The sequence below is a fragment of the Syngnathus scovelli genome, chromosome 6 (assembly GCF_024217435.2).
Source record: "Syngnathus scovelli strain Florida chromosome 6, RoL_Ssco_1.2, whole genome shotgun sequence".
In the NCBI taxonomy this organism is placed as follows: Eukaryota; Metazoa; Chordata; class Actinopteri; order Syngnathiformes; family Syngnathidae; genus Syngnathus; species Syngnathus scovelli.
In genome coordinates, this window is record NC_090852.1 from 16620083 (window position 1) to 16634377 (window position 14295).

The 14295-nt window shown below is 42.9% G+C and overlaps 1 protein-coding gene and 1 long non-coding RNA gene across 7 annotated transcripts in view; one reads left to right on the top strand and one right to left on the bottom strand.

Moving 5' to 3' along the window:
• The window catches only part of LOC125970828 (A disintegrin and metalloproteinase with thrombospondin motifs 20), a 65820-nt gene extending 51992 nt beyond the window's left edge, over positions 1-13828 (top strand). For all 3 annotated transcript variants that reach the window (XM_068650931.1, XM_049723491.1, XM_049723495.2), the window contains 11 exons: positions 6029-6196; positions 6987-7160; positions 8572-8742; positions 8817-9008; positions 9069-9198; positions 9895-9989; positions 10052-10146; positions 10722-10855; positions 11949-12040; positions 12105-12209; positions 12327-13828. In XM_068650931.1, coding sequence (XP_068507032.1) covers positions 6029-6196; positions 6987-7160; positions 8572-8742; positions 8817-9008; positions 9069-9198; positions 9895-9989; positions 10052-10146; positions 10722-10855; positions 11949-12040; positions 12105-12209; positions 12327-12416 — 1446 coding nt within the window. In that variant the 3' untranslated portion in view covers positions 12417-13828. The remainder of the gene's footprint in view (positions 1-6028; positions 6197-6986; positions 7161-8571; positions 8743-8816; positions 9009-9068; positions 9199-9894; positions 9990-10051; positions 10147-10721; positions 10856-11948; positions 12041-12104; positions 12210-12326) is intronic.
• On the bottom strand, positions 623-4600 carry LOC125970838 (uncharacterized). Of its 4 annotated transcripts, none has more exons than XR_007482267.2 (4): positions 4305-4600; positions 3734-3794; positions 3490-3562; positions 623-3162 (listed from the first exon to the last, which is right to left on the bottom strand). It is a non-coding gene; the product is annotated as an uncharacterized lncRNA (long non-coding RNA). The 4 variants fall into 4 exon arrangements; XR_007482269.2 differs by lacking the exon at positions 4305-4600 and having other exon boundaries at positions 623-2311; positions 3024-3162; positions 3734-4298; XR_007482268.2 differs by lacking the exon at positions 4305-4600 and having other exon boundaries at positions 623-1815; positions 2219-3162; positions 3734-4298.
• Positions 13829-14295: the final 467 nt, after the last annotated feature.

Genomic DNA, 14295 nt, shown 5'->3' on the forward strand with positions numbered 1-14295 from the left:
ATGCAATTACCAATATACAGTATTCAGGCATTCAACCATAAAAACAACAGCAACATAATCAATTTATAAATTTAAAAATAGGTATATATATATATATGCATGCATATATTTATATATATGTAATATAAAATATATATGTATATATATATATATACATGTCTATATGTATAAGTATGTACATATATATATATATATATTTATATTATTTATATATATATATATATAATATTATCAAAAATGTATACAAATATATAATATATGATAAAATATATAATATATAAATATATAATATATATAAAAATAACCCAGTTGTTTGAATTATTCCTTTATTTTTTTTCAAGTAGCCTTACCTTGCACGAGTACCTCTTGTTTGTTCTCATTGTGGCGTTCATTACCTGTTAAAACTTCAATTTTTATTTTTATTATTATGAATGATGGACTGTCAATATGTTAGTATCGTTTCAAATCCCATTTTATTTTGCTACTACTCTGTTTAGGGAATGATGATTTGAAGCTTTATTTCAAAGCATTTGCGGTGATCCTTCACTCACCCGAATTGGCCGTGACTTTTCTTGTTCCCTCCATCATCGCACATTGAATCGTGTTCGTTCAAAGAAAAGACTCCAAGCAATCGGCGTATTTATTACACAAACGGTAGAAAATCAAAACGTCCAAAGTGTGAACCACCTTGGAAGCAATCAGCTGTGTGTGTATTGTTGGCCTTCCACGTGGGATCAGTTGGCCAGGAAAAGATCAATTTCAGTCATTTGCTAGCTTCTAATAAAAACATGGCGTTTCCTGGTGAGCTGCGTTCCCACCAACGGATGCATAGCGACCCTGAACTCATCCCAAATGAAAGCCACATGCGCACCGTTGACATATTTGACTTTGGCCTGAGGGTAGAACTTGCCTTTAAACCTGTTACACACACACTTACTAGCTAGGTCCATTGCCTGTGACATCATTGGGCTCATGTTTCCTTCTCGTTTTTAGTTGTTCAAGCCTTTACTGTCATTGTCCAACAAAATTGGGGTCAAAGGTGGCTGTACGTCCCATACGACTGTTTCCCAGCCAATCACGTAAAGGCAAACAATTTCTGCTTGAGAACCGCTGATTTGGAGTCTTCATTTGACACAGAGACTTGATCTCAGAACTTTGAGGCCGGCCGATGTGCTAACCACTAGGCCTGCTATGGGGCAGTTAAGGCTACAAAGTTGTTTTAGTCCTAAAATCCCCGCAATTTGCATGTCCTACCTTTTTTAAAAGTGAGTACGGCAACCTATAAGGTCTTTTTTTTTTTTTTTTTATGCTTGTGTCAAGTAATACGTGAGATGGTGGCCCTAAAGGGACAAATGTCATTGCATTCAAAAAATGTTCATGACAAGTTCTGCAGTTAGTCACGATGGCTATTGTGATCATTCCGGGCCAGAGGACCTGATGACGAATGAGAGTAGGCTGGATGTGGAGGTCTGGAATTCTTTAGGGTGCTCCTGAAGGGACCAAAGTGTCCGCGGCCCCTCTTTGACCAAGGTCACGGGTCGTCTGGTTTTTGTCAACGTCCGTCATCCGAGTACCTTTTAGACCCGAGGGAGCGCTTCTTACACGTAGAAGGTAGCGTCGCAGACTCGGTGGAGCCTGAATCCGGTGCTGTTCAGACCTGTCCATTCTCCCGAGTAGATTTTGGAGTGGTACTATGTAGTTTGGAGTTACCTCATGGCATTTAACTCTAACGGCACACTGAAAATCAGAGTTTGGTACGTACCTTGGGCTTAAGGTCATAGTTCACATTCGTGACGGGAGGAGAACAGATGTTTTCTGTAGACAGGAATATATTTAGTTACATTTAAAATGGAACTCCCAAAATACAAACTGCTAGCAGTGAATTTGCCAGGAAATACAAGAGGACTTTTTTTAGAGGTGCGACTAGTAATCGATTAATCAACAACTAATTGATTATCAAATTAATCGATGAATTGAAATTAGCCAAATTTTTTCATTTGGAATTTCAACTTCTTGTTGGATATATTAAAAAGGAATATTCTATAGGTGTTTTTAATTATATTAATCAATTAATCGGAAAACTAATTGTCAGATCAATCCACTATTTAAATAATCGCTAGTTGGAATTGGCAACCATAACCTGTTAGGGCTCATATAATCATCTTTTGAATATGAATATAAATATAATTGATCGAATTTCTTTGGGTAGACATTGAACCTGGATTTTGTAAACGTAGCCTCTCCATTTTGCAGAACTGAGTTCTACTTAAGACGAAACTGAAGACTTCCATCCAACGACAGGCCGAAAAAGCTGTAACGGGAGACAATTGGGATCGTTAAAGCCAGGAAATGAACATCATCCTGATAAAACAAGCCTACAATCTTCCTCTTGCATCTGTTTGTTGGTGTCCATGTTTTGAGATCTTGAAGCTTTTCTAAGAACTGTCGACTGAGTGGAAACACAGCTGGCTAGCATTTAGCGGCAAGAGGAAGTTCAGCTCTTTGTCGACGTCAAAGGTCAACCATTTTGTGACGTTGCTGCCAAAATCCGTTTGTGTGCGAGACGTATGCTGTTTGTGCAAGGATCTTTCATTTTTGTCTGTGTTGCGTAGCCCCAAGGCGGGAAGGGAGGGGGGGGGGGGGGGGGGGGGGGGGTCGTCCTCTTTGGAATGTTTAGGCCGGAACTGTGCTGTTTTGGCATTTCACTTTGACTTATGGCGATGTGCTATATCACTTCGGAGTCCTGTTGACTTAAAAAGGAAACCACGTGAAAGAAGTCGTACGTGCTCGGAGATGGCGAAACCAGTTGACAGAAACGGAATTGGACTTGGACAGAAAATCATTTCCACGATCTTGGTCGAGACGAAACGTGACTGTCACATCTGAAAGTCATCAAGTGTTTGTGTATGAAGCAAAGAGAACTTGCTCGATACCAAGTTCGGATTTCACCCTACTTAGCTAAAAACACATCTGGCTGGAGAACAGATCGATGCCTCTTGACATTCTTACGACAACATTCTTACCAGCTGCTCCCCCGTCGAGTTTTGTTTTGACTCGGGTCTTTTGCGAGCTCCCTGCGAACGTGAATCGAGATGTTCTGTGACTCTTTATCGTCTTCCCTCGCGTCGTGTTTCATCTCCATCGAGCCCAGACGTGCTCATGCTGGTAGAAAACAAAAACATACATGGAGCTCAGTTCCTTATGCTTGGCCATGAATCAGAATCGGCTGGGAATCAAGTCCGTTGTGTTCACTCCAACAACGGCGCAAACACATTTTTAAATTTACCCGTCTTCAAAAATAGAGAAAGAAACTAGGCAGCATTGTATTTGCTGTTTTTTTCTTCAGCTTGTGGGGGGTCGGTTACATTTCAGAAATAGGTTCTGACTCTCGACCCCCCCCTCCCCTTAATCTAAACATGCAGTTAACGAACTTTTAGCCAAACGTGTTAGCCACTGTGTGATTGACACGTAACCTTGACACTCACTCACCTTTTGGGCGGCTGCGGTCTCCCTTAAAAGCTTTGACTAATGACTGCATGCCCCAAAAAGGCCATTGGTTAGTCTACAGAGCAAGAAAACAATCAGAAGGTCATCTCAAATGTCACCATCAGACAAAAGCCAGATTGAAAGTCACGACCTGAAAACCAAAAAAAACAGACATTCGCCACATTGCGGTGATTGTTTAGTTTTTTCAGAGGTCTGTAATCATTTCTAATGGTTCTTATTGGCTTACCTGGTGGCGGACAACGAGTGGGCGGCATCATCTTTTGCTAGCCACTCCTACACAAAGTCGTCTCCCCCCAAAAAAAAGAAGAAATTCAGCAATAAATGTTCAATTATCCGTAACAACGCTTGATTAACTTTCCGTGTGTCTGTTTTAAATCAAGCGTGTCTGCTTTAGCACTCAATTAAGTGATTTGTTGGAGAACTGTGAAACTGTCAAATGTGGAATGTCTCCCTGGATGGACTTAAAGCGGATCGTTGCGAGTTTCTTTCTCCATTATGTGGAGAATGGCTCTTTCCCTTGGCCGCCATTCTACTGGTTTATGCACGCCGAATGAGTGATTCCGCTTTAATCCCTGCATGAATCCTTCTTCCCCACCCCGGATTACAACAGATGTAAGCCGGCTAATCATGTGAAATTAATGGCTGTGACAACGTGGGAGGGCAAAATGTGTTTCCCATGTGAGGCATGCGGAATATTTTTTCACACACATTTTAAACTTCATTTAAATTACAATCAAAAAGTATAGTAAATTATATAAGCAATTAAAATTCAGAAAATTGTCAAAGGGCGCCCTTACCTGAGTAGTTGCTCTCGGGTCCTAAAGGTCATCCATCTCATGTTTTCCCCTCATTTTTGTCTGAAAGGTTGAAGCGGTCTTGCAGTCCACCACACTTCAGTAAACTGCGTTGTGCTGTGCCAGCTCTCTGAGATGCACTAATGGCTGACATATGATGCGAGGGAGGAGCACATATAGCCGTCTTTATCCACCCCCCCCCATAGACACACACACAAAGACACACACTCCTCTCCCTCCTCCCGCCATTAAAATGCAGATAAAGTTCAGCCAGGGGAGCGTAGCCCGTATGGCTGCGATTTTCTTTCTTCCTTCCCTCTTTTACGGCACCGAGGAGGGGCCTGCTCTTCTCTCAACACCCCCCCCCCCCCCCCTCCACAAAAAGCAGTCTGAGATGGTGGAGGGAGTTATCTTTGTGTGTGTGTGTGTAGCGGGTATGGGAATCTGCCAGCTTTTGATGTTGTGCGTCAGCTGAGGCTGCCCTGTGTTTAAAATGCCTTGCTAATTACAGTGTGTGTGATGCATGTGTGTGCAGTGTCACCCGCTACATGAAAAACAGTTTGTTTGGACGCGTACTCAAAACCAGACGTGCCAAAAGTAGTCACGCTCTTGACTTGAGTCAAAGTACAGATTCAAAGTAAATTCAGGTTTCCAAAAACATTAAAAAAAATCTAAATAAACAAACTAAACACTGGTAGAAGTACTGTTTGGACTTTTTAAACTTTTTTATAGTGCTCATACTAAGAAAAGAAAATAACCTGTTCTCTGAGTTTGGTCATGTGACAAGCTGAGCCTTGATTGGTTGTCCCCTGACCGTGATGTTATTTTCAGTCGACAGCAAGTGACAAAATGGCCGCCCCCTCAAATGGAAAAAAGTGGTAGCTTTTGCTGTTTAATTCTTACCACATAGAAAATATTGTAAATAAGAATTTGGAGTTGATTTTTAAGACCTCGGACAGTTTTGATTGACCAGCACCCGATCCATAGAGCCTTTTGTTTGAAGTCGGCTGGGATAGGCTCCAATTCGTTGTTCGGGCGTCGAAAAAACGAATTCTAAAGTCCATATCCAACCGTAACAAGTTCCCAGTTTTCCATGAGTGCGCTTGTCTTGTGTTTGATGTTACGCAACATTCTGAGATCATCGTTAGGGGACAATACGATATTATGCGGATGATCTGGACTGGAAAATGGACCAAGACAAAACGCGCTTCGCCGTGTCTCTCGAAGCCTGTTTGTAAAGGGCCACAAAAAGGCTCAGTCGTCGAGCAAAAAATAGACGACACCCTAATTGCTGTCTGGCCTCAGTGGGGAGGGGGTAGCCAGAATCATCTGCCATCTCATCAGTCGCTGAAGTTCTCTGAGGTTCCTCATTGGTACCAGATGAACGTCTCGCTGTAGTGCCCATGTTTGGTTCTGCGATGCTGCACTTAGTTTACAGGAGCTCCTCGGAGTCATCCGTTTGTTTACGGGTTAAATAGCCGGACGAATTCCACGACCGCGAGCGGTCTCTTTGGGTTGTTTAGCCGAGACGATGCGTTTGCATTACGCCCGTTTGGCCGTGAAATGTAGCGAGGAAGCCCGGCCACCAAACCAAGCATCGGTAGTGACCTCTGTGATCTGTCAAAATATATACAGCTACTTTTTTCCATATCCACCCATCATACCTCATTTAAAATGCTCTGATTGGATTTTGCTGACTCGTCCGATTTTGTTCCTTTTCTTTGTAGTGTTCAGTCACTTGTGGACGAGGAGTCAAGCAGCGGGAAATTATCTGCGTTGACCAGAACCAAACCAAAATTGAAGAGGCACACTGCGGTCCCCTTCCTCGACCCCAGACTGAGAAAACCTGCCGGGCCCGCGGGTGCCCTACGTGGAAGGCCAACAAATGGAGCAAGGTATGTGAAATTATCTAATAATCCTTTTTTTTTTTCAATTTAATTTATATATATATTTTTTTATTAATTTATGAATTTATTTTATTATTATTTATTATTATTTGTCTGTCACTACTTCTAGTGAAGCACATAATATGAAGGCGGTTCCCAAAGTTGTTTGACCTTTGAAAATTGAAATTGAACTCATTCAACCTTCAAGTTATCACGTACAGTAAATTTCGAGGACGAAATTATTCCACTCATCCAAGAAGGTTTCTGAGATATCAAAAGTCACGGAACAGCCTGAACACGAAAACTGTGTCACGTGCTTTATCTTCCAAGAACAAGTACACAGTGTGATGGCCCATACACAGAATGCACGCAAACTATTTTCCCCCCACCTCAGCAGCCACACTTTAATGTCCCCACAAAGAACCCCCCCCCCCCCCCCCCCCCCCCATCTCCTCCTTCTACTCAAATAACTAAAATCCCCAAAGATCCATTGACGCCCTCGACTCCCTACTTTTTGTCGGGTCTCCTCCTCCTCTTTCGCAGTATTGTGTAGTTCTGGAAGCAATCATGGTCTTCTAAAAATCCACCATGAAATTGTGAGTATGCGGACATCCATGAAGTTCTATATTTTCATGACACCTTTGAACGCTTTGCAACATCTGCAATCTTTTTTTGATGACCTCTCGCCATTATGAGATGACAAAATGACAAAGCTCTCATATCTTCTGAGACTGACGATGTCATAATTTTTGCTAGACTTTGTCAATCTGACACAAACGTTTTTTTTTTTGCTCACCAGTGCTCGGTCACGTGCGGAGTGGGACTCCAGAGCCGAGGCGTCTTCTGCAGGCTCAAAGGCAGCGGAAAGGTCAGAGAAGATCTATGTGACGCTCCATCACGGCCCGCCGTCATCCAGCGGTGCCAAGCTGCAGAGTGCACCCATTACACTTGGCTCGCCACTCCGTGGAAAGAAGTGAGTAGGACACTTTTGATTTTATTTTATCTCGTTAGTTTGTTTATCTTTTCATTTCTTAATTTGCTAGCCTGGAAGTTAGCACGTTTATCTTGGCTAGTTCCGTTACCTGTTTGTTTAGTGCTTAGTTAATTAGCTGGTGACATATTATTTCGGTTTCTTATGCTTAGGGTTTTTTTTTTTTTTTAGTTACTTAGTTTGGTTATTAACTTCTCAGAACAGTTCCTTCACTTCCTGTTTGCAGATAAAGTAGCTTTTTATTAATTTGTTGATTTGTTGATTTTTTTTAGTCGTTCGATAGTTTGTTTTGTTCGTGTTCTCGGGAGTTAGATTGCATAAAACGGGACATAAAACTTTGACATTCTTTAAACAAGTAGTTAAGGGGAAATAGTCTTTAGTCTTTCACTTCTCTGACCAACATCCTTGCTAACAACCCCCTACTATTGCGCAGCTGTACACATGCTAAAGCATCCCATTATGCTGTTTTATTGGTTCTTTCTTGGTATCATTAAAGAGACAACCTGAAGGCTCTCTCTCTCGCTCTCCTGCTTTGCTCAAGAGGCTTCCCGGGAACCTTAAATGACATCACAAGGCTTGACTGCCTTTTATTCCGGTTGAGTACTATCACACTTGCGCCTAGCTCCGAGCTCCGCTTTTCATCTTCCCTTCGTTGCTGTCGTGTTGCTTTGTCCTCCAATGGCAAGGCATAAAAGGGGATCGCCGTGCAAAAGGACTTCTCCTGCACAAACGTTTACTCATGCCTGCCCACGTTGCCTTGAGAACCAGAAAACAGGTTTTTTTTTGCTCAGGAAATCAGTCAGTCACATAAAAAAACTTGTGACATATTCATGGAGTATAGGGCCCAAGCCCTGCTGCGATTAGCGAAGGTCTGTGACGAATTGCCTGCTACCAAATGGTAATTGCCTATACATGCCACTAGATGGCAGCAAATTATTTAAATGAGAGAGGACCATAAAGCATCAACACTATACATCTTGCATGTAAACAATCGTGAACATCTGTATTCAGTTGTTAATTTATTCAACAAACAAACCACCTTCGACAATAGTGTTAGTTAGCATGCTAGCCCCGTAACAAGATGACACAAAATGGCGTGACGTCACACAAAATCTGTGAATGTCTGAATTTGCGAAATGTCAAAGTATGAATTTGCAGGATGTTCAAAACCAGCGGAAAAGTAATTGCTTTTTTTTTATTTCATGTTAAGGGCCACATAAACGCTCTTTTAAATCATCGCTGGTGGTGATCTTCTTTTTTTTTAATAGGAACACATGTTGCATCCTTAAACGGGTCCAGCTGGATAAACTCAAGTCGCTTGGAAAGCCCAACAGTGCCCCCGCTCTGTCAGCCCGTCCCGTCCCGTCTTGACTCTCCTTCTGTTTACTTGCAGTGCAACGCCACCTGTGGAGGCGGCGTGAGGAGCAGGGCGGTGAACTGCGTGGGCCCCGCCATGACGCCGGCGCAAGTGGACTACTGCGAGCCGTCATCCCGACCGCCGACGCGTCAGCCGTGCCAAGCGGCTCCGTGCCTCCACGTGTGGACTGCAGGGGACTGGTCACAGGTTAGAACTTCAATCCACATGACGACCTTTAATACAATTTACGCTAACAACGGCTGTCAACCTGTGCGCGTCAGTGCTCCGCTAGCTGCGGCGTTGGCTACCAGCAGCGTGCGGTCTCCTGCTGGGCAACACCCTCATCTCGGGCTCCGCATCTCTACGCCGTCGCCGGGGACCGCTGCCCAGAGCCTCGTCCTCTGAGCTCCAGGCCTTGCCTCCTCAAGGACTGCCCGCAGGCCTCCTATTGGAAACTCGGACCTTGGGGAAAGGTTAGCACTCATTCAGGTGGATTCTGTTGGATTCTAGTGACTCGTTAATGTCGATCGCAGTGCTCTCAGACATGCGGGGCAGGAGTGATGGAGCGCAGCGTGGAGTGTGTGACCTCCAAAGGAGCCGCGTCCAAGCAGTGCCGTCCCTCGGAAAGACCAGAGTCTCAAGCTGCGTGTCAAGAGGGAGAATGTAAGTCAACACTCCCCCTCCCTCGCGGTAATCATATCAAATTGACTGTGTTGTGTATTTTGGCCAACACCGTATCTGATTGTGTTTATAAAAACTCAAGTGTTTTCCCCCTTTTTCGCTTCGTTTTGACACATTAGCCGGAACGGCGTCTCGGGCCGGAGAGGCCTCTTGAAGTCATTACTTGGCGCTAGGATAAATGGCCACTCAGCGCTTTTCCACAAACTCTCCGCACGGTCGGGCCTATCCAAACGCCGCCTTCATTGTGAACTTGCGAGCTCTTCACAAGTCGGCAGCGGGCCAGACTTTGCGCGTTTGCCCGGCCGGTCTCTGCCAAGTCGGTCCGCGGTGGAATTAAAACGATATGCTCGGACGAGAGCCAGTACTGCGCTGGAGTATTAATGCTAATCAGTACGATACAGCCACTGAGGGGCTCCGGGCAAACTGGAGCAGGCAACACACATCATGAAACATTTAATAAAACAGCACTCCCTTTAAGGAAACATTCATCATGTTGATGTTTATTTTTGTCAACTTCATCTTTTCATTCCATCAATAAGACTTTTATTCCTATGACTCACAACTTCCTCCGACATGAACTTTTAATTGCCGAGGGTGGGATCAGTCTTGTCAAGACAGAGCAAGAAAGCAAATACTTTGAAAGTATTCTGTGTTTTATCACCTGGCATCTCATTCAAGGCCAGTTATTCGCCTCGTGCCGGGAGGTCCAGATACGGCAAGGCGTCAGGATGGACGGGGAATATTACCTCAAAGTCAAGTCGCGCATCCTTCAGGTGCGTCTGTACGTACTTTGTGAGTCTCCGCATGGACTTACCTGATCTTTCTTCTTCTGCAGATTTACTGCGCCGAGATGCAAACCGATTCCCCCAAGGAATACGTGACGCTGCGTAGCGGCCAGACGGATAATTACTCGGAGGTGTACGGCTACAGGTACATGGGGGAGGGGGGGAGTCAGATTTTAATAATTATTATGATTTAAACATTAAAATGTCAAACCTAATAAGATACTTGTAATATTTACTATTTTTTTTCTTATTTTACAACTTCATTGTCATTACAGAGAAATCTTGGTTAGCAGATGCAAAGGAGTAGTAAACTGCACTTTAATACAGCATGTGGGAATTCTGCAACATTAATAATTTGTACTTTAACACTTATTAAAACAATAAACTTGTGAATTATGCTTTAAATCATTTGATCTGTTGCATAATGAGCAGCTACCATTTAAAACTGACTTTAAGTAGCGATTCACATTATCATTTGTAGTAATAAATGCACTTTGCTCTCCATTCGATTGGCCTCCAGGGGGCGCTGTTAGTTTTTATTTCCTAAAGGGCAACCCGCTTTTGAGGCTAGTTACACATAAAGACAGAAATTAAAATCATAACTGTCACTCTGGAATCTTGTGTCTGTGGATTTTTATCGCAAAGGAAGGAAAATGCTGAAATTTTCACCCGATTATCAGTTTGGATCACCCCGCTTAAATTGTCGTCTCATCCGCGAAGGCTGCTGAACCCCTTCGAATGCCCCTACAATGGCAGCCGAAGGCAGCACTGCAACTGCAGGAACGACTACGCCGCGGCGGGCTACACCTTCTTCCACAAGGTCCGTCTGGACCTGAGCACCCTGAGGATACTCAGTGAGTAATTACTTAGTGATTGCCCGTCTGCCACAGCCAGACCACACACGGGAGTGAGTCATCGGGGATTGGTTTCTCGAAAATCCCCTTTTCCTCCCCCTGCAAAAAAAAAAAAAAGTTGAGATGACCTTCTGAGCTCATTCCAAACACCTCCATGTGTGCACGTGCAGGCATGCGCCCGGCCGAGCTATCACGATATGACTCGTATCAGCATCGGATATTGATCAATAAATCATCCGAGGGCTAAGTGATGACAAGAGTCAGTTCGACCTCCCTTCTGTGATGAGTGAATTAGCATGTGTGCGGAGAAGCGATCCCGTTCTCTTCATCCAAATAGCTTGTGCTCTCTCTGCATGGTACTCATTTGGATTTGGCAGCTTGAAAAAGAGACGGAGAGACCAAGATGACTTCAAGATGAAGGCTGATGAGATTCTGTGCCTCGGGTCGTTTTTTTTTCCCGCGCTGAAATTATTGGCACATACCTCTTAATCAATTCATAAATCAATTTAAAAAAAATTGGGTTGGCCCCTTTTGGCATGATTCATTGCAGGATTTGCTAAATTTATTCTTTTAGTCCTCACATGCATAATTCAATAGTTTTGGGGTGAAATTCAGTCCCGGGTTTATGTTGACTCTGTTTGCTTTTGTCGGTTTGACGTTACCATTCATCATTTGTGTGGCCGCTTGATTGTTTTTTCCCAAAGACTTTATTATTTTACAAACCCCAAAACTGTTAACACTGACGGAAGTCTCAATTTACATTTTTCAACTAAAAACTGGGGGAATCCTGAAAAATAAGTCAGCGAATATGCAAATCTGCACGTGCCAAACCATAAATAGGTTTAAGTTGTAGTATCACCAATCACCTCTAGATGGCAAATGTTTCTTAGTTGAGTTTACAATGCGTCTTACTGTACTGTAATATTTTCCTGAGTCGAACAAACATAGTACTATAATAATATGACAACTTTGAATTGAGTTATTTTGTAAAAAAAAAAAAAAAAAAAGCTGCAAAATGAGCACCTAATGTTGATTTTTTTGTTCAGACGTTTGGTGCCGTCCTTGAATTGTTTTTTTCTTTGCTGTTGCTCAGTCACCGACTTACGCTACTCCCACACTCCTGTTGGTCGACCTGTGCCCTTTGCCACAGCCGGTGACTGTTACAGCGCCGCCAAATGTCCACAGGTTAGTGAAACAATTTCGACCTCTTACCTTTATGGCACAGGGACTGACTTGTGGATACTTGCAGGGCCAGTTCAGCATCAATTTGATCGGCACCGGGCTCCGAGTGTCCGAGGCCACCAAATGGACATCTCAGGGCAATTACGTTTCTGTCAAGGTCCACAGGTCGGAGGTATGGAACTGTTTGTAACTTACCTAAGTGGCTGTTTTCAATGAGTCAAAAACAGTAGGGGAATTTGACGAAGAACATTTCTTGTCTTATTTTCCCCATTGTTCCACTCGTCTATAGGACGGCACAAGAATCTATGGCCGCTGCGGTGGTTTTTGTGGGAAGTGCGTTCCTCAGGCGCACACCGGGTTCCTCCTTCAGGTCTACTGAGGATCTCGTTGACTGCTAATGACCAGCAAAAATTAGTTGACATCTGCCAGCGTGTTGAAAACAGAAAAAACTGTATCTACTTCACCAAAACACGTGGCGACTGTCTTATTACGATACCTTTAAAGTGGTATTTGATGAATGATAATCAAAGACTTATGAGAGACTGTTGACCTACCTTAAATAATTCACACACTGGAGATCGGCGGAAGACTCGTCCAACAGTATATCTTTTTAACTTTAATTTCCTCGCCCTGCAAAAGTACTCAAGAAGTGACTGACAGACATCATGTTCTCGTTTGTGCACGTTTAATGTTACCCGCATCCCCCTACCTCCGCATTTTGATGTTTGACCATATTTATTTCGGAACCACCTGCGCGTGCTAACCGTTACGAATTCGTTGTTGCGTCCGCTTTGTGTAGCAAATAACCACCAATGTCCTGAATGGTGCTCGAATGATTACCTCGCAAACCGTGGCCGTCAAAATAAAGCTTACATATAGGTTGTAGCCGCAAAGGGTATCGGATTTAAATGTCATGGGCAAAAGTTTTGGGACAGTCAATGAGGGGTTGTTGTTTCTGAACCTTACCACACATGTATTTTACATGACAAAAATCACACGTTTACTTTCTTGCGTTGAAATCTGTGCTTGTTTAGTTGAACGCAAAACTAATTATTCTATTAAATAAATGGCAAGAGTGGTTCTCACTATACGTAGATCGCTGGTATAACATAGATTTGTATAATATTATTGAAACAAGCATCTTTATTTTTTATTTTCTATTTTCATTACCGGTGTGCATGTCCCATTACTTTTGTCCGAGCCGTGTATTGCCGGAAGAATCGTTACTACCCGCATCATTTAGCTTAACTCGATAAAAAAAAAAAAAAGCTTTAACCAAAGTTAGATGTAGTACAATGCAGCTTGTATTGGTTGAATAAAAGAAAACTGAAATGAATATTAAAAAAAAAAAAAAAAGTCAATGAGCAGCTAGAAAACCTTCATATGGATGAAGGCCAACCGTGCTATGAGGTCTGTATCAGAAAATGTAAAGAATACTTGACGCACTATGTGCCAAACATTTTTGTAGAAATGTAATCCTGTTCTTTGTAATAACCGTGAAGAGTTGTAACTTATGATGTGAGTTGTTGTTTGTAATATTCATACTTGAACCGTGCGCTAAGTACAGTATGAAAAATGGGCATTGCAGAGATCGTGCTCGTCTGCCTGCCATTTTATCCAAAGATGTTTTTTTTTAATGAATGCTAATGTTACCTATACAGTATGTACAGTACAGTATGTAGCCTGTATAAAAAAAATGATTTATGATGGTGCTTTCTTACTAATCGTACAATCGTATGTCTTGCCACTACTAACACTGGAAAATAAGGAATAATAAATCATGAAATGAAATCCCTTCAATCGTCTTTTTAAAGGTTCCGCCGTATGACTCATTGGGTCACGACACATGAGCGACATTAGCCAAGCTCTGAATTTTACAGAATTTGGGTTTTTGGGACAAAGGTGCAGGTACCCCGGCAAAAGGCAATGTTTATGCAGCAGTCGCTTTCATAAGAGATAACTTTGTACATTGAAAACAGATCCTCTGGTCCTTCAAGAGCCCCTTTGATTTCCTGCCAGATGGCCGCCTCTGTTCCTAAAAATCTAATCTGAGGATTTAGGGACCTGATGCATGACAGTCACTCCCCCTTCAGAGCTGTTTCCCCCTGCTTTGCTCTCTTAAGAGTCGCACTTATCTTCCCCGCTCAGGAAAAGGTTTCTCGGCATAAAACACAAACTGAGCTGCAAAGAGAATTGTCATAAAAGAGAGGGCGATGATTGATGTTTACTATGACATGTATTCTGCACATTCTTGCATG